This window comes from Nesoenas mayeri, assembly GCF_963082525.1.
Source record: "Nesoenas mayeri genome assembly, chromosome: 1".
NCBI lineage: Eukaryota > Metazoa > Chordata > Aves > Columbiformes > Columbidae > Nesoenas > Nesoenas mayeri.
The window spans coordinates 54223804-54242756 of record NC_137541.1 but is presented as its reverse complement, the minus strand read 5'-3'; the positions used below and the strand labels follow the sequence as shown (position 1 = coordinate 54242756).

The 18953-nt window shown below is 39.9% G+C and overlaps 1 protein-coding gene across 1 annotated transcript in view; it reads right to left on the bottom strand.

Annotated features, from left to right (window-relative positions):
- CAPS2 (calcyphosine 2) overlaps positions 1 to 15971 on the bottom strand; it is a gene marked incomplete at both ends in the record, with an annotated part of 30266 nt that extends 14295 nt beyond the window's left edge. Inside the window, 7 exons of the mRNA XM_080340589.1 lie at positions 3552 to 3674; positions 8553 to 8723; positions 10885 to 10926; positions 11843 to 11962; positions 12093 to 12138; positions 13347 to 13393; positions 15894 to 15971. Of these exons, the coding sequence (XP_080196715.1) occupies positions 3552 to 3674; positions 8553 to 8723; positions 10885 to 10926; positions 11843 to 11962; positions 12093 to 12138; positions 13347 to 13393; positions 15894 to 15971 (627 nt within the window). The remainder of the gene's footprint in view (positions 1 to 3551; positions 3675 to 8552; positions 8724 to 10884; positions 10927 to 11842; positions 11963 to 12092; positions 12139 to 13346; positions 13394 to 15893) is intronic.
- Between the last annotated feature and the right edge of the window lie 2982 nt (positions 15972 to 18953).

Below are 18953 nucleotides of genomic sequence, written 5' to 3'. Positions count from 1 at the left end.
ATCTTTTTGAAGAGAGTTCTGTTTGCATAACAAATAGACAAATAATATACTCTGCTACACACTCAAATTGTCTATGCATATTAGTTGTCAATAAATATGATAATTCTAGTATTTCTGTTGACAGAGAGCATCCTTATCTCTGCATTGTTTCCAATAAATTCTGTAAGTACAATAGAGCCTGAGGAAACTCACACTATTTCAAGTTTCACGGCTGACACAGATTCCGACTCAGAGAATGAAACTTTACCTCCAGCAATATTTAGTCAAAAAAATTATTTTAAGACTTAGTCTCAACGCACAATTATTATTTGCTGCATGCCACAATAATTTTCTGCTGAGACAGACCAATCTGAGAAACCCTTCAGGAAAGATCATCCTAAAGGGGAAGGGGATTTAAGATGATCTTATTATTCTTTTTATGAAAATAACTCTGAACTATAACTTTGTGCCATTCACTGTAAAGTGCTCAGGTGTTGACCATGATTTGTTTCCTAGAAAGAGAAACCAAAGCACAAGATGTCCCAGGACAACCTGGAGGCCACTGGCAACAACCAGGCCCCAGCATCTCTCTTTATCTTCCAGATTTCTGAACTTTTTCACTGCACTGAAAATTGTCTTTTTTTCCCCCCAAAAATAATCTTTATATATGAGAAATCAGAGACTACTGTTACTTAGGGGGTTTATGCAACCTTTTTGATAACTCTGTATGTATTCTAAAACTGAAGAATTCAGATATTTTTCTGATTGGTTATTTTTCCCCACACAATTCTTGTGTGCAAACCAAATTCTAGATAGATCAAGCTTTCCCATGGCTGAAGAAGAATCGAAAGTTGTTCCCAGACACCAGGTAACTGTAAGGGATAATTCCTAATTCCACAGAGATGTTATGGGTATAAATCATAACCTTCAAGTAAATAGTGATTGGCGCTAGCCCCCCCCCCCCCAACAATCAATCAAACAAACAACAACAAAATAAAAACACCACAAAAAACAAACCACACAACCAAAAAACCACAAATAAATAATGTAACATCAGACTAGTTGGTGTTTATTCCAAATGAATTTTAAGCCTTAAAAGATTTCTGAATTACAGGAGACACAGGGCTTTCCAGTTCACTTTCATGTTTTGTTTTTCACCTATCAGAACTACAGATGCTTTATTCCATATTACTGAATCTTTGCCCATTAACCATCACAATAGATGTATCAAAAAGCATTATGTAAAGGAGGACACACTGATAATACAGAGCAGTGTTTGTTAAAACACAACATATCCCATGGACCCTGTCATACAGAGCCAAACTAGCTAGTATGCTGAAAAGAACCTGACTGTTAAAAATAAGAAAAAAAAAGTTACACTTTGAATTTGAGTTGAATACTAGGTCACTAAATATATTCTTCCATGGAACATCTTCCATTCAGCTCTTGGACAAAAGCTTTACTACGAATTCACAAAATTGCTGATGCAAACATTGAACATGCAGCAGCTCTCACTGCTTAAAAAGTAGTAACTTTGTTCACAAAATACGATTACTCAGAAAAAACTAATCTTTTTTTCCAAAACCCCTTATTTTATTAGATACAGCATCTATTGGCAATCGCACATATACTATAACCTGTCTTGAATAAGGGACTATAGAAAAATAAAGAGATATTCTATTTTAACATTAGAGTTTTTTGTAGTGATTACAACAAAAGAAAATTGTAACATTGTGTATTCTTAAGCAAATTTTTAAAACACCTTAAAATCAAATGCCTGCAATTGAGGCAATGTATGCCAAATGGAATTAATATGTATGTAGTTACTACTTCTGATTCTTTTGCATCATTTCTAGCACTATCAGAAGCTTGAACCTGAGAGAATCCGAGAAATGCTCCTAGAAAGAAACGGCCAGCCCGTGTAACCATGAGTGTTAATCAATAACAAAAGTGCTTCTAAAGGTCTCTGTGACACCTTGCTCACTGCTGGCTTCCTTTTAAAGCATGCCAGCTGCAGTGTACCTGTTATTTTGTGGTCCTGCACTGCTCCCTTCCTCAGTGTTTTCAGCTTATTTCTTTTAGCATTGTGTAGTTACTCTAATGATACTTCAAAACGTTTTTTCCATTGTCTTCACTCTATACCGTAGATTTTTAAACTTATCCTAAAAATAACAAACAGAAAGTTCTTCAAGTTCTTCACAAAATACGTTCTTAGAAGATTTTCTTATCATGAAAATGAATAGTGACCTCAGTAGTACAACATCCATATTCACTTTGACAAGACTAGAAATCAAATAAATGTTTGCAATGATGCAAAATTCAGTGCACAGTGATGAGCAAACAAAATGAATTAAAATTATTGTTTACTTTTACAATCTCATAAAATTCATCATGGCTTAGTATTCCATGAGAAAGTTAGATTGCTAACTCTGCTCAACCATACCTTCAAAAACCAGTTTTGCAAGCAATCATTCTGTACGTGCAAATCCTTAACCATGCAATAGCCAATCTCAAGGTTCTCCATAATTGTAAATAATCCTAAATTCAAGGTTTAGCCTTAGGTAGGCAAGACTTCTATTGTTCAGTCCTAACAAGAGTAAAAATCATGTCTACTTAAGAAATTAAAGAATCATATTTGGTACGTCCATATAAGGGAAGTGAGGCCATACTTGTTTCCAGTTTTCAGGTTTCCCTCCTTCCCAAGATCAATAGGGATGAAGGGAATCTCGAAAAGATCTCACAGAGGATCAGAGTCAAAGCAACTGAAAGGAGAGGCTAAGGGAGCTTGGGTTTGTTTAGTTTGCAGAAGTAACAGCTACGGGGCATTCTGAAAACATCCTACAGCCAAAGGGAAGTTGCAAAGGAAACAGAACCAAATTTTTTTTGACAGTGGCCAACAGTATAACAGAAGGCCAAGGTTACAACTTGAGCCTTGAAAGGCTTGGTATGGGTAATAAGAAGAACTTCTTCACAAGGAGAGTAGTATATCACAGGAAGGTGTTGCCTAGAGATGCTGTAGAAGCTTCATCCTTGGAGCTTGAAGACTCAGTCAAACACAGGTCTGACCTAATATCAGCATCAGAGCCCATGCAGCTTACAAAGCCAGTTCTCATCACATACTCCATTTCAGGAGATAACGCGGGAAACCAGCCTGTTTATCCTAGAAATGAGTAAGGAAGAGCTGACGGAACCATAGAATCCATGGATCATAGAACACAGTCTCAGGTACAAGCTACAGACCAGAGGATATGTAACACTATACTCAGGTTCACTCAACTCACTCAGTTAATCTTAGTTTTATGCATATATTTCTGTTGTTAATTCATAATTTGCATTCTCATTTATATACATTACTACATAAAATACAAGCATCGCAAATAAAATTAAAAAAAATGCTCACTGGATTGCTCAGTTCAGATTGCATGGAAACAAACATTTAAACTCCCATGATTCCAATGGGTGCAATTAAATACTAGAACCAAATCACCGAAGGCCTAACTTCTGTTGAACATCTGGGAAGTCATTCTACAAGTCTAGACAGTTAACAGCATAATACCAGTCAAAATACTTACAGCTTCTGATTTCATTATGTTGTGCTGCATATTATATGGCTTGCTTGTGTAGCACTGTTGCAGGAGAGCTTTCTCATCAAGAGCTGTAAGATCATCATTATGTCCATCTTCAAGCTGGGCACCCTGCACAAAAATACACTCTTTTCATAAATCAAATTTAATTAATTGTAAGAAAAATAAACAAACGAAGCTGCATACATTTTTCCTTGATTTACTTAAAAGCATTTTTCTTTCTTCTTTATTTTAAAGTATCTACTTCTATTAATACTTCATGCTATTTAGAAAAGTATTTTTTAAGCCTAGCTTTCAATAGAAACTGAACTTAAAAATCTTGCTATCTTGTATTTCCTTGTAACTTGAATAATTACCAGCTTTCGACCATATTGAAATAAAATCTCAAAAGTACTATGTTCCTACAAGCTTTGTGAAATATCAGCAGTTAGTCAGAGAAGGCAGACTGTTAGTACCTCTCTGAAGAAGACAAGAGCTCATCATTTCTCTGTTCTGCTGAAAAACAGCCAAGAGAAAGCAGCGGATTTGCAATTATGCATATAGCTCAAATTTCACCATTGCAGAGATGCTGCTTTTTGACCAGCAAATAAGTTAAGTACAGTCTAGACAGGGAAAAGCCAAAGCATACTGCTGAACTGGTCTAACAGACTCGTAAGTCAGTCTGAGAGTATTACAGAAATATCTCCTACATGGAGGATATGAAGAAAACTGATTAAGAGGACTATGTTTACAGAAGTCAGAAAAGAAGGACCATGGGGAAAAAAAAAAACAAGAGTAGGTTTTGTTAGCTACGCTCCTCTAGGAGCAGCTTCTTTTCAGAGAAGAAAAGCTATTGCATGTTCCACTAATCAGATAAAATAATAAGTATCTTGAAACCTAAAGAGTTTTTGATGTATTAATTTAATGAGGTAGTGACACTATCTAACGCAGAAAATTGTTCTACTAAACATTATATTAAGATCTCTCCTAAGAACTGACACACATGGCTTCTAATACTTCGCAAGTAACCTTCTGGAACCCAAAATCACCAGAATAAGCCAGTCCTGCTTTTTCTCTCCCAGTATACTCTTGCCACCTATCTCTTCAGTTTCAGATTAATTTGTCTGCTCCTGTAAATACCCTTTCGATGGCCTTGCAGTACAGCATAGAAAGGAATCAGTCCTTGGAAAACAAAATGACATGATGGCGTCAGACTGGTACATAAGAGCAGAATCATTAAAAAAAAAAAACAACAAAAGTAATACAAAACAAATCTCCAGAACTGACACCACACATAAGCTTTACAAAATAACAGAATTATTTTTTCACTCAACTCTTTTACTCACAGAACGTTTTCTTAAAAGTACTTGCAGGTTCTCCAAGTTTTATCTGAACACTCACTAGAAGTGTGACTATAAGAGAACAAAGTCCCTTTAAAACTATCAATATGTTTAAAACAATAAATATGTGAAACATAATCTTTGACTTATGTAAGCCCTTCCCTTTTCATTCTACTGAACATTAAGCAAGTAAAATCTGTAATCTCATTGTTATTCATCACAAACCTTTCCTCTGAAAAGCAATGAGCACAATATGTTCCCTCAACATCTGCATACTTAACTTTCATTAAGATTCTTAAATGGTCACCTACCCTCAGCACAGTCTGGCATTCAACCAGACCTCACAGCTGTTGCTTACTTTTTTCTCCTGTTCTCTTACACCTAAAACAAAGTATCCTGCTCTGGGCAGCCAGCCTTCTTCACTATCTCTTCCAGAATAAAAGGAAAATTGCCTTTTTTTCACCCCTTTGTTTTCCAGTTTCTCTCCACTGATCTTCCCTTGTTTGCATCTTAGTTTTAATTTAAAAAACACAAAAGAAACTTGGCGAAATTAATGGAGCTTGCAGTCCAACTTTGCAGACCAATTGTACTGGATCTCACACAACGTCAAAGAAAAAAGTACAGATAACATCTTTCATTATTTTAACCCCCATATTCCCTTCCATTTTCAGTGTTAATAGTTCTCTAAGGTACAGATTACATCTTTCGCTTCTTCTTTTTAAGTCCTATATACAGTCATAATTGAATAGAATAATAATTAATATACTTCTATATTTAAAAAATAAAAGAGCTTGAATGCATTTTTATATTTGGTAATAATATTTTACCAAGATCTTCCCGCTGTCTCTCATCTTCTTAGGCTGCAAACTCTTCCCTGTCAAACATGCTATCAACCTTCTCTATCAATCAGGGGGAGACTATTGATGAAGCCTTGTTACTCCAGCTACAAGAAGCATCACACTCACAGGCTCTTGTCGTGATAGGGAATTCTAGCCACCCCAACACCTGCTGGCAAAGTAGCACAGCAAGCTGTAGGCAATCCAAGAGACTCCTCGAGTACATTGAGGATAAATACTTAAGTCAGGTAATAGACAGCCCTGCCAGAGGGGATGCGATACTGGACCTGATGGTCACCAGTGTAAGAGAACTAATTGGTGATGTCAAGACTGGAGGCAGCCTGGGCTGCAGTGGTCACACGCTCCCGGAGTTCACAATCCTGATGGGTGTGAGACAGGCAAAGAGTGAAGTCAGGACCCTGAATTTTAAGAAAGCTGGCTTCCAGCTTTTGAAGAGTTAGTCAACAGGACCCCCTGGGAAACCGCCCTCAGGCACAAAGGAGCAGAACAGAGCTGGCAGATCTTTAAGGATGCTTTTATTGAGCACAAGAGCTCTCAGCCCCCAGGTGTAAGAAATCGGGTAAGCAGGGCAAGAGGCCAGCATGGTTGAGTCAAAACCTGCTGGTGAAACTAAGGGCAAGAAGAAAATGCACAGGCAGCTGAAGCAGCGACAGGGATCCTAGGAAGAGCATAGGGACACTGCCCAGTCATGCAGAGATGAGGTCAGGAAAGCCAAGGCACAGCTGGAGCTGAACTTGGCAAGGGACACAAAGAATAAGAAGGGCTTCTACAGGTATGTCAACCAGAAAAGGAAGGTCAAAGGATATGTGCACTCCCCCACCCCTCCCCAATGAGCAAGACTGGTAAACTGCTAACATACGAGGAGAAGGCTGAGGTACTCAAGAGCTTCTTTGCCTCATCTTCACAGGCAAGCTGTCTTGCCACACTTCTCAAATGGAAAACAAACTGCAAGACAGGGACTAGGGGAAGCAAAGTCCCTCCCACTGTGAGGATCTGGCTCATGACGACTTACAGAAGCTGAACATCCTTAAGCCTATGGGACCTGATGTGATGCATCCCAGAGTCCTGAGGCAATTGGCTGATGTAGTTGCCAAGCCACTCTCAATGATATGTGAGAAGTCATGGCAGTCAGCTGAAGCCCCTGGTGACTGGAAAAAGGGAAACATCACACACATTTTTTAAAAGGGTAGAAAGGAGGACCTCAGGAACCACCAACCTATCAGCCTCACCTCTGTGCCAAGGAATATAATGGAGCAGATCCTCCTAGAAGCTGTGGTAAGGCACATGGAGGACAGGGAGACAATTCAGGACAGCCAGCATGGCTTCACCAAGAGCAAGTCTTGCCTGACCAACCTAGTGGCCTTCTACAGTGGAGTAACTATGTCAGTGGACAAAGGAAGGGCTACAGATGTTGTCTATCTGGACTTCTGTAAAGCCTTTGAGACAGTCCCCCACAACATCCTTCTCTCTAAATTGGAGAGACACGGATTTGATGGGTGGACTGTTCAGTGGATGAGGAACTGGCTGAATGGTCACATCCATAGAGTAGTGGTCAATGACACAATATCTGGATGGACACCGGTAACAAGTGGTATCCCTAATGGGTCCACATTGGGTACCAGTACTGTTTAATATCTTCATCAGTGACACAGACAGTGGGATCATCTGCACCCTCAGCAAGTTTGCAGATGACACCAAGCTGAGTAGTGCAGTTGACACACCTGAGAGACAGGATGCCATCCAGAGGGACGTGGACAAGCTCAAGAAGTTGGCCCATGTAAACCTCATGAGGTTCAACAAGGCCAAGTGCAAGGTCCTGCAGCTCACTTGGGGCAACCCCCAGGATCAACACAGGCTGGGGTATGAAGGGATCGAGAGCAGCCCTGCAGAGGAAGACTTGGGGCTACTGGTGGATGAGAGACTGGACATGAGTTGGTAATGTGCGCTTGCAGCTCAGAAGGCCAGTTGTACCTTGGGCTGCATCAAAAGGAGCATGGCCAGCAGGTGAAGGGAAGTGATTCTGCCCCTCTACTCTGCTCTTGTGAGACCACACCTGGGGTCCTGCATCCAGCTCTGGAGACCTAAGTACAGGAAAGACATGGACCTGCTGGAGACGGGCCAGAGGAGGCCACAGAAATGATCAGAGGGCTGGAACAGCTCTCCTGTGAGGACAGGCTGAGAGAGTTGGGGTTGTTCAGCCTGGAAAAGAGAAGGCTTCAAGGAGACCTTATCAAGGCCTTTCAGTACTTAAAAGAGGACTATGAGAAAGATGGGGACAGATTTTTTAGCAGGGCTTGTTGTGAAAAGACAAGGGGTGATGATTTTAAACTAAAAAGAGGGGAGACTCAGGCCAGACCCGAGGAATACACTTTTTTACAGTAAGGGTGGTAGAATTCTGGCACAGGTTGCCCAGAGAAGTGTTAGATGCCTCATCTAGATGCCCTGGAAACATTCAAGGCCAGGCTTGACAGGGCTCTGAGCAACGTGATCTAGTTGAAGATGTCCCTGATCATTGTAGGTGCTTGGACTAGATGACCTTTGAAGGTCCCTTCCAAGCCAAACTATTCTATGATTCTATGCTATTCTTCATGCTCAGGATAGAGATGCATTTTGAGGGCAAAAGTTACATATCTTACCATAGAATACAAGCACATTTAGATTCTCAGAGGACCTCAGTTTTTCATTCTGAAACAAGCTTCCTATATTTTGTTTCCTATTCATAATTAGACCTAAATCACACATTTTTATTTATTTATGATAAAAACATGCATACATTTGCTATTTAAAAATGCAATTACTTATTTTCCAGCTACCTTTATTGAAGCTTCTGGACATCGGAGGTGTTTTTTCTTTTCTGCAATTCTCTGAGAATACTGCTTATATTCTTCCTTCAGATCTGCTTCATACTGACGATACTTCAGCTTATATCTGTCTGTCGGGGATCGCAGATTTTCTGGTATTGTCTTCTGCTCCAAAACAGAATGCTAAAGCAAAGAATAGTCAATATAAAAGCCTCTGGTTGATCTACTGAATGAGAGCAGCATTATTATAATTCCCATCCAGTGTAACTTCTGAAACTTCTTTACACTATGCTTCACATTAATAATGCAAATATAACTGTATATTCAGGCTTAATTTTCACTGAGTCCTTCGTATGCTGCCATCTTTTAATCTAAAATGTACACAGCCAAATAGTTTTACATCCTTTTTAAGGAGAGAAGCCAAGAAACAGTGGTTCTGTCCTATAAGATGGAAATTCTGACATTTTATTTTGGATGGCTGAAAATGGGCTGATGGATTTTTTTCAATCAGGAGTTCTAATATTTGTGGATGGCAGATGAGTATTAGTACTGGGACTTCTTTCTCTAGAACAGTATCAGCTGAAAAGGCTGTGAAGCCACCTAAGTAACTTCCTAACTTCACGTGCCTTTCACTGCTCTACTCAATGGAGGCTGGATCAGCAGACACAGCAGCAATGACATAAAGCCAAGACTCCATTCTTCTTTCTCTCTGTGAATAACTAACACCTTCAATGTTTAAGTGATATTCCTTCAATGCTAACAAAAGTAAGATCGCTCTATCTGGCATCTCTACCTGACACACCTCATCTTTCAACAATAGTGTAACAGTCTCATTCTAGAAAAATGGTTCTCAAAACCCCAAAATATTTATGTTCTTGAAAGGGCAGCTTTATCATGCAGAAGAGGATCCACATCCCTTCACTAGTTAATTCCTGAATGACAGAGATTGTATTTAAATTATTCTTCCAAAGTGACCTATTTTGGCAAGATTTATTTACACAGTGTGTTACTGAAGAAGCTGGAATATGTCTTGCTAAAGGAATGTTCAGTCAGGACCCCAGAAGCAAGCAATGCAGAAATAAAGGCCACTTAGAGGAATACATTAAAATATATTAGAACCGCTTCAAAATCTTCTCCACAAAAAGATGGGGGGAAAAAAAGTCAGGCAAAAAGAGAGAGAGGGAGAGCAAATGAGGGTAAGTGAACAGAAGATATAATCCTGCACATTCAGCACTTCAGTATTCAAGACATAATGAAGACAGAAAGGTAGTAACATGATAGAAAGGAAAGCAGAGAAGAAAGATCCTGACAAACAGACAAAGCCACACCAGCCTTTCATTAGCCTTCCTGCAGCCAGACAGAACTATATGTAAGAGTGTTATATTTCAACAAAATGATTAAGCAAGTGATGAAATTGTAGGCAGAGACCTACAAGAGTATAGCAACTCAAGTACAGTTGCAGTGTACGCTTACAATGCAGTGCAGAGGAAAAATAAACTTTCTGCAGTTGCATGGTCACAGTCACATCTTAAGACATGCATAAATACCTATGTTGAGCACATAGACATTCTGAGAAGTAATATATTCTTAGCCCATTGCTTAAAAAAAACCCCACAACACTTAACCATTTCAGTTTTTATTTAAATGCCCATTTTTTTCCAAGTTGATAAATCATTTGGTTTATGGGGAAACACAAAACCATGATCTTGGCAGATTCTTCTTGAGCTCCAGCCAATTTGGAGTCCTGCCACACAAGTCACTATATTATTTGTTTCAAAGGCCATAGGTTATGTACAAATTAATAATTGTTTTTGTTTTTTTCCTAGCTACATTTCTGTTTTAAAAACACTCAGAGTACTTCTTAGGTTTACATAAGTTAAATATTTTTGAAAGAATGGATTTTTAAACAGCATATTTCCTAATTCTTCCAAAAAGAGATAACATTGATAAGTTAAGATATTTCCTGCACCCTAACCAAATAAAAATGTACTAATAAGATTTTTACCATTATTATGTATGGTGCACAATTATGAAATAAAATAATTGTGTAGGTAGCATTCCTGAATTAGTTTAAAGCTCTAGATATCTAATCTCTCAAATACATGAAGACTACAAACAGAAGACTCCTGTTTGCAGTGCTTCAGCATTTTCCCTTTAATTATCACATTTTAAACACTCAAACTACTGATGGAATGACAGCACATTTAAAATAGTCTCTCCATTAAGCTAGTTCCTGTCACACAAAATAAGTTAAAACATTACATTTTCAGATCATACACTATGCCACTCTACTACTGAGTTGCTAGTGTTATTTTGTCAGTGTATGTTTTTTCAGCTACTTTACCTCCATTTTCCTCTGACAAGATTTTATAGATACCTTTTCAAACTAAAGGAAAAGAGAAATTAAACATGTACCAATGATCAAATAAAAATGGTCACACTCACTTTTTCAAATTTCATGCAGATATAAGAATTCAAAGGTAATGTTTTCCTACATTCATAGAATAATTGAAATAACTGAGTAATTAAATTCATTCTTAAACTTATTATAGAGGATGTAGATCTTTAACAGTGTTTCACTGTAATATAAACCAGAACGTTGGCATCTGGACTAGTGATTTTCCTTAAAAATCATCTAGGATCAGTGATGATCAAGTTTTTTAAGTCATACAGGGAAAAAAACAGCTGATATGTGATCAAGAAATTTTACAATAGAAGTGCTCTGACAAATTGAACTTAATGCTGAAGTTAACATCACAGTTCTGTTTTAAAGACAAGAGACTTAATAAAACCCTATGAAACAGTTTCACTTAACTCCAAGCCTCCTTTTCACCAACAGTAACAATTTTTCCATATAAACAATACTTACTGTTTATAAATTTATGTTTTTTTCTCCAGATGCTTACTGACTACTACTGATCTTATCTTCATTATTTCTCTAAGTTCCATTTTGTTTACAAAGCTAAACCAAAGCCACACACTACCTCAGAAGTATTACATTTTTCAGTTGCTTCAACAAATTGCTGATAAAGCTAGCTATTAATATACCTCCTCAAAAATAAGTATGATGAAATAGATGAGTGTATCAACCAACAAAAAAGAGCTAAAATACTTAAGAAAATAGGATTTTTAAATTATTCTAAAGTTTTCTCAGTAAAAAGTACTTTGATCAAAATATTCTGGACCAATAGAACTTTGAAATATGAGTTTAACCAAAAGAAACAAAGAGAATTTGTATAATAATGCTAAATATGGTTTTCTAAATTACTGCTAAAGGAGCGTATTTGTAAAAACAGACAGACCTGTTGAGCCTGATGATGCCGTGCATGTGGCATCTGCAATGATCTTCTCCAATCTGAAGATGAATCTAGAGTGCATGTAGGAGGAGAACTTCCACTGTATGGTATGTAAGAGTCTCCATCCTAAAATTACAGAAAAAGAAGAAAAAAGACAAGTAATCATGACTGATTTATATTTACAGTGATATTTTTACAAACTCCTGAAGTACATGAATTCTAAAAACTCTTCAGGACAGAATTAATTTATAATTACCTCTTCATCAGAATCTCCCAGCTTCCCCAGATCTAGACATGGCACCCTGCAGGAAGTTGAAAGTAATTTAATAGTAATACTTCCTCTTATTTTTAAATTACAGTAAAAGCAAACTGTCTATTAGTTATTATTATCAGCTCCTTCACAAAAATTTCTCTGCTAGGAACAGTTTCCCTGCAACTGGAGACAGCCTACTTGGCAAATCTCTAATAGTCTCTTGTGCTTCAGCTCAGAAACTGGCCAGCGAGCTTTTTCCCAAGCGCAGAGCACCCTGGCAGCTGAAAAGGGCCCCTGCAAGGCCCTTCTTCACTCCTAGCATGGCCACCTCAGCTTCTCTTCACTCTCCAGCAGGAGCTGCTGCAACAAGATTATAAATCAGGGATTCCTTAGTACTGTTTTCCACAGCAGGTCTGTGGCAAAATCCCTCTATAATCAGTCAACAGAGAGGCAACAGAGAAGCAACAGCTCCTTGGGATGTAAACCTTCCCACCTTCTTGGAAGAGATTAAGCAGAATGAAATGCTAAAGTACATTTGGCTTCCACTGTGCTAACAAAATGAAAACATCTCCCAATTCATCAAAGTATCTCCATGTCTTCTGCCTTTACTCCAAGTATACTCTGGAATCTTGTTATAACAGGATTGCTTATTGGAATTAGAGAGGTCCTTAGTTTTCAGTCCTTTTTTATTAAAGAATGACTGATGGTACACAGAAATTTATGTTCCTTGACTTCATTACAAACAATCCAAAGCCATGGTCACACATACTTGTAAAATAATGTAGAGATATATTGGCTTTAAGGCATTTCAGTTGCCTATCTGCAGAAATTGCCTATCTGCAGAAGTAACTATAAGGTTTTAAATTTTATAGACACTGCACAAAATTTCCCTTTGCTTGTAAAACCCCTTCACAACTGTTTCTCTATCATTTTTATTTTAATACCTGCAAAGAAGGCTAATAGTTAAAGCAAAACCAAAGTTTTCTCTTTTTGCAGACTACTATATTAAAAATATTGCAGAAAGACTAGGTATAAGCCCTGAATACAGCTCTACCATTAAGCTCAACCAAATGTAAATCAACTTAATTTCAATCCAAACAATGCTTCAAAAATTCTATTCTAAATATAAAATCACAGAAAACAAGCCTATGATGATAGATTTCATGGAACACCAAGTTGCATACCAATACAAATGCAATTGCATTGCGTTAATAATGCACAGTTATACAAACTGATCAGAAATAGAAGCAGACTTACTCTGGTGGGCGAGGACAATGACTAGCCCGTGTATCTGGTCTCCAGCCCTAAAAAAACAACGCATTATTACATACCTACAGGGATTAGGATTAAAATACACAGTTTTCTCTTTCAACTTCTCTGGAATATTTAAAATCAATGACTCAAAGTATGTGTTTGATGTATTTGACCACGATGCTACTAACAAAAGGACAAAACAAAAACTTTTCATTGAGAGTTGATTCTTACAGATCATAAGACTGAAAGACTGGTTATTGATCTTGACAGAAAGATTTCCAGCCATTAAGAAACCATACTCCAGACAGCATCCATGTCAGCTGTTAATAATGCGCTAAAAATAATCCATGCCCCTGAGACTTTGTAGAATCCCTGCTCACAAGGGCTTTGGTCACATGGCCCTTGTTTGCTGGGAACCACCCCCTCAGCCAACCCTCAAACCAAAACAATAGTGACAGCCAGCTGGCTCACGTGGAGCTACTCAGACCCCAAAAAAGCCCTGAGATTTGCTGTAACTGTATCATGAGCTTTAGTATAGCAGCACATGATGATGACTAGGCAGCTTGTGTACTCACACAATTTTGCGTGGCTGTGTACCACACAGATCTCCAAACTCAACTGAGCAAAAACATAGCAAGAAGAAAAAATTCCAGCCAAAGCTCAACCTACCCCCCCTACAGCTTTCTGAAAAGAGACAACAGCAAATCCCTAGGGAAGACAGTTGGTCTGGGGAAAGCACTTGGTAACAATTCCCCCATCTGGCCTCCCAATCTGGAATAAAATGTGGTTTGGGGATGTTCTGAACCAGGGCCAGCATCTTTGTTCTCACCCTCTTCAGCTCAGAGATCTCAGCATCACAGTCTGAACTGTGCAGACATCCTATCTCAGCAGTGCCCTAACACCTCTCACGACTTCAGAGCAGTCACAAAACCGTCACTCCCTTCCTGCCACACACACTTGTCAACTGCCCCTTAAAACGCAGCTCACAGTTCAGCAACACTACCCTCTAGTGCCCTCAAAAACGGCTGTCCAGGTTTAGAAAAATAAGTTTCCTTCCAGTAAGTTCGCACATACTAAATACCACCACCTTGTGGTCAAATATGTTAAAAACCGTTGATATCTAACACAATTCGGTATTATTCTTAAATGTAACGCATTAAATCACAAGCATCTATTTTTTCTGTACTACTTCAACTGTGATAAGGTAAAGAACATACCACATTCTAAACGTTGAAGTATTAATGTAATTCCTTTTCCAGAAGTCATAAGATCACAAAGAAAGCAAGCAAAAAATCATCCTGAAAACTGTCCACATTTACAAGGTAAAGCACACAGTTTCAACGTAATTTTAATCTATGTTTTATTTCCGCAAGCCACCAAGAATCAGATGGACTAAGGAGACTAAATTTCAAAACTGAGAGATACAAGAAAGAGAAGAAAAAAAGAGGTGAGAGATTACAGAAAAATGGATATTTATTTTCTTTTACAACCTACACTCATTTTCACTACTTCTACATTTATACAGTCCTAAAATTATATTCGTCCCTTTGAAGGTAACCACGAGGCTGATGTGGCCTCCGATGAAAATGAGTCTGATACCCCTGACCTACACTAAATACCCCAAATGCTCTTCTTGTATACAGGTATTTAATTCTGAAAAGATTGGTTAAAAGATAACATTATAAAACTGACGTGTATTGTTTACAAAAGGTCCTTTTTCATTCCAAATCAAACAAACAAGGAAAACAGCAACTTGGCAGTCAAACTCCAAGAATTCCTCATGTGGTCATCCAACAAATAAGGAAGTTAAATGGGTTCTTGGGAGCTGAGGGAAGATTACCAATTAACTTTACATCATCGGCATAAAGTACACAATTTCTGTGAGAAAAATCAACTGTTATTAAAAATGTCGATATTTATCTTAGCTATAATAACAACAATGGCCTTCAGAACCCAAGATCGTACTTTTAGTGATCAGGCTTTCAAAAGTTAACCTCAAAGTTTCTGCTACAGTGATCCTGTGAAGGTTGCACACCTACGTTATCTCAAAATAGATTATTATGCAGGGGAATTCTGTTTTCCAGCTATTCCTAATGGATGCAGAGCACTGAGATTCATTTTAGACATCAATGTGAAACTGTGTCTTTGGAAATTATGGTTTAGAAATTGCTTCACTTTCTTGCTGTCTTGTAAAACAAAAACATAGCCACACCTGTTACCAGTTTCACCAACAGCCTGAGACAGCAGCACACAGAACAGGTTCAAGCCTCTGTTGCACTTATTTGCAAGCAGTGGTTTGTTCCCCAGCCATCCACATCCTAGCTAAGTGCCCAGAGCACCAGTTATTTTGGGACTGCTGTTCTTACTGGAAAATCTCTCCTTCATTTGAGAAGCTGTCATACTAAACTATCACTTTCTGACACAAATAACTTCTTTAAAATTTCCTTCTTTACAGAAGGCATTATAACCTCAAACTAAAAACCTTCTGAAGATTTGTAAAAATGTCCAAATACAGAAGGAAAACAACCACACAACATACCATTAACATACCTGACGTTTCTTCCCCATCGATGACAGCTGAGCCTGCCTTCGAGGGGATGCAGCAACTCCTCTAACTTCCAAATCCATGCAAATTCAATTACGATCTTCAGAATAAGCTGGGAAAAAAACACTACAAATAAAACAATGTGTCTTTTATATAAGTACTTCTGTAAATAAATATTGCTTTAGAAAGAATGTGTCTATCACCAGTAATGTGGGTACTGTCTTCAGCAATCTATGAAATGTTGCTGTGTTCCCTATTTCACTACCTCTTAATTTCAGTCTTTCCTTACTAATATTTAACCAGATACCTGTTCAAATTCACCTCTTTGCCTCAAGTTTAACTCCCTCTTTCCCTCATGCTTCTCTTCATACCTTCTCATACCAGCATTACTGATTTGCTACCCCTTGATAACATCCAGCCTTTTTTTACTCCTCACTCCCAGCTGCTGCCTGGCTCTCAGCTGCACCATGCCCTGGGATGAAACATTTTCAGGGAGACATAAGAGTCCCCCTGGCACACAGCAGGCCTTGAGAGCTCCAGAATGACTTGTTACCAGTATACCGTCTTCTGCTCTGCTGCTTTCTCTTTCCATGAAGATAGGTTTGAACCAAAAGCCTATCTTTTAGTTCCCAGGAGTCAGACGCTCAGTTTTCAAATCACCATCCACAAAAGTTGACCCCATTTCTACCTACCATGTTCTATCTCCCAAGTATCCCTTCCTGTACCAAGCAGCAGCACAACCGCAGGGTCTGCTCGGAGATGGCCACACAGCAGCTTGCCAACCCGCCAGCCTCCCAGCCATACCCCCTTCCCCAGGGTGCTTAGAATGAAGAATCACAGAATCATTTTGGTTGGAAGAGACCCTTAAGATCATTGAGTCCAACCATAACGTAACTCTAGCACCAAACCATGTCCCTAAGAGCCTCATCTCTACATCTTTTAAACACCTCCAGGGATGGTGAATCTACCACAGCCCTGGGCAGCCTGTTCCAATGCCTGACAACCTGAGAAGAAACTTTTCCCAATATCCAATCTAAACTTCCCCGGGAGCAACTTGAGGCCATTTCCCCTTGTCCTATCACTTGCTACTTGGGAGAAAAGACCAACACCCTCCACACTACAACCTCCTTTCAGGTAGGTGTAAAGAGCGATAAGGTCTCCCCGCCGTCTTCACACGACTTCAGGCTCTTACTGAAATGTAGCATCCTCCCAAATGAAGGCACGGGAAAAAGTGAGTGTTGTTGTATCTAAGAGTTTATGCACTGAAATAACTTTATCACAAACATCAACGCTGTAAGAGACGAAATAAACATCAGGAGCTCCGACATCTCCACGGAAACGCTGTATTTTCCCGGAAGCGCACTGGGACAGGGCTCAGGGGGTCCCACTGCAGGGCCCGGCCCCGCGCGTCTCCATGGCAACCGCGCCCCGCCGCGCAGTCCGCGCCCTACCTGCCCGCGGCCCGAGGGGCAGGAACCGCTCCCACCTGCGCCTGCGCCCCGCGGCACCGCCCCCGCCTCCGCCTCCGCCTGCCCTACAGCAGCGCGGAGGGGCCAATCTGAGCCAGGCCTCGCACCCAAGTTTCGCAAGATTCCGCCTCAGCTGAGCGGGGAGAGCGAGTTCTCTGCCCCTCCTGAGGCAGCGCCCCGCTCGGGGTGTGGCTGCCCGAGCATCCCTCCCCGCGCCCGCCTGCCAGTGCGCCAGCTCTGCTGCCCCCGCGCACAGCTGCTGCGAGCACCGGGACACTTCGGCGTTGCGCAGGTTCGTGTCCCCGACAGACCGAGACTGCTGGCATCGGGGACTTCAAAATAGCAGCGAAAGGGCTCACGGTGAATGTCCGTAGCGCTTGGTCAGAAATACAGCAATCAGCCACAAGCTGAAAGGCTTCAGGTAGCAGCAGCACCCAAAGACTGGTGAACAGGAAAGCCACAGCGCTGGTGAGGCAGTGAAGTCCTGTGGGTAAGAATGTCACCAGCAACGGTGGCAGCACCTGGAAGACACTTCCCTCTGGGGACCAATGCTAGGACCCGAGGGAATGCCAGAAGATGTGCCAGGAGAGGTTTAGGTCGGACATTAGGAAAAGGTTCTTCCCCCAGAGGGTCATGGAGCACTGGGACAGGCTCCCCAGGGAGGTGTCACGGCCCCAAGCCTGACAGTGTTCAAGAAGAGACTGGACAAGCCCTGAGACACATGGTGTGAACTGTGGGGTTGTCCTGTGCAGGGACAGGAGTTGGACTTGATGATCCTTGTGGGTCCCTTCCAACTCAGGACAGTCTATGGCCCTGTGACTGCTGACCTGCACCCACACCAGAGCAAGCGATGGAGCCACAAACAGCAAACACCATTGTAGTGCAACACACTTGGTTCCCATTCCTTCATTCTTTCTGATCAAAGGCTTGAAAATTAGTTTCTGTTCACTTTATTAACCCTCACTAGTAATCTCAGACTACAGCTTCTATGCAATTACATTTTTTTTTAAACAGTTCCAGTTGTCCTGAATGACCAGACCCACGTCAGTTATTTTTAAAAATCAAATTGTGTCCAAGTACCAGTACTGATTTATCTGTCTTGGGAAAAAAATCTGTCACCTCTTACAAAACCCTTACGTTTGGATCAATTAGTTTTCCACAGGCAAAATCTCACTTACTGTAAAACTAATACACTGATACTAAGGACGCATTTCTAAATGCTGCTCCTCCCAAGCCTGTGTGATCCATTTTTAGAACCAAAGATGTACCATGTTTCCACACACGAATGAACAATTCATTCCGTTTCAGTGAGTGACACAGTAATAGTTTTGGTCCCTTTAACTACAGTACATTTCCCCCAGAAAAACAAATCTACGTGTTATTTTCCTGTAGGAACAAAGATGGCAAAAGAGTTCAGGCATTATAACTGGCCTACTTAAAAGCTGTGCAATTATAAAACAGAAAATTTAACAGCATTGTTCTGTCAGGCCTACCTCTAATATAATTGCTGTTATTAAAGGGTGACAGTTCCAAAGGCATGTGCCTTAAGTGAACAAAAAATAAGTAGAAAATAAAGGTATGGACAACATGAGTCTG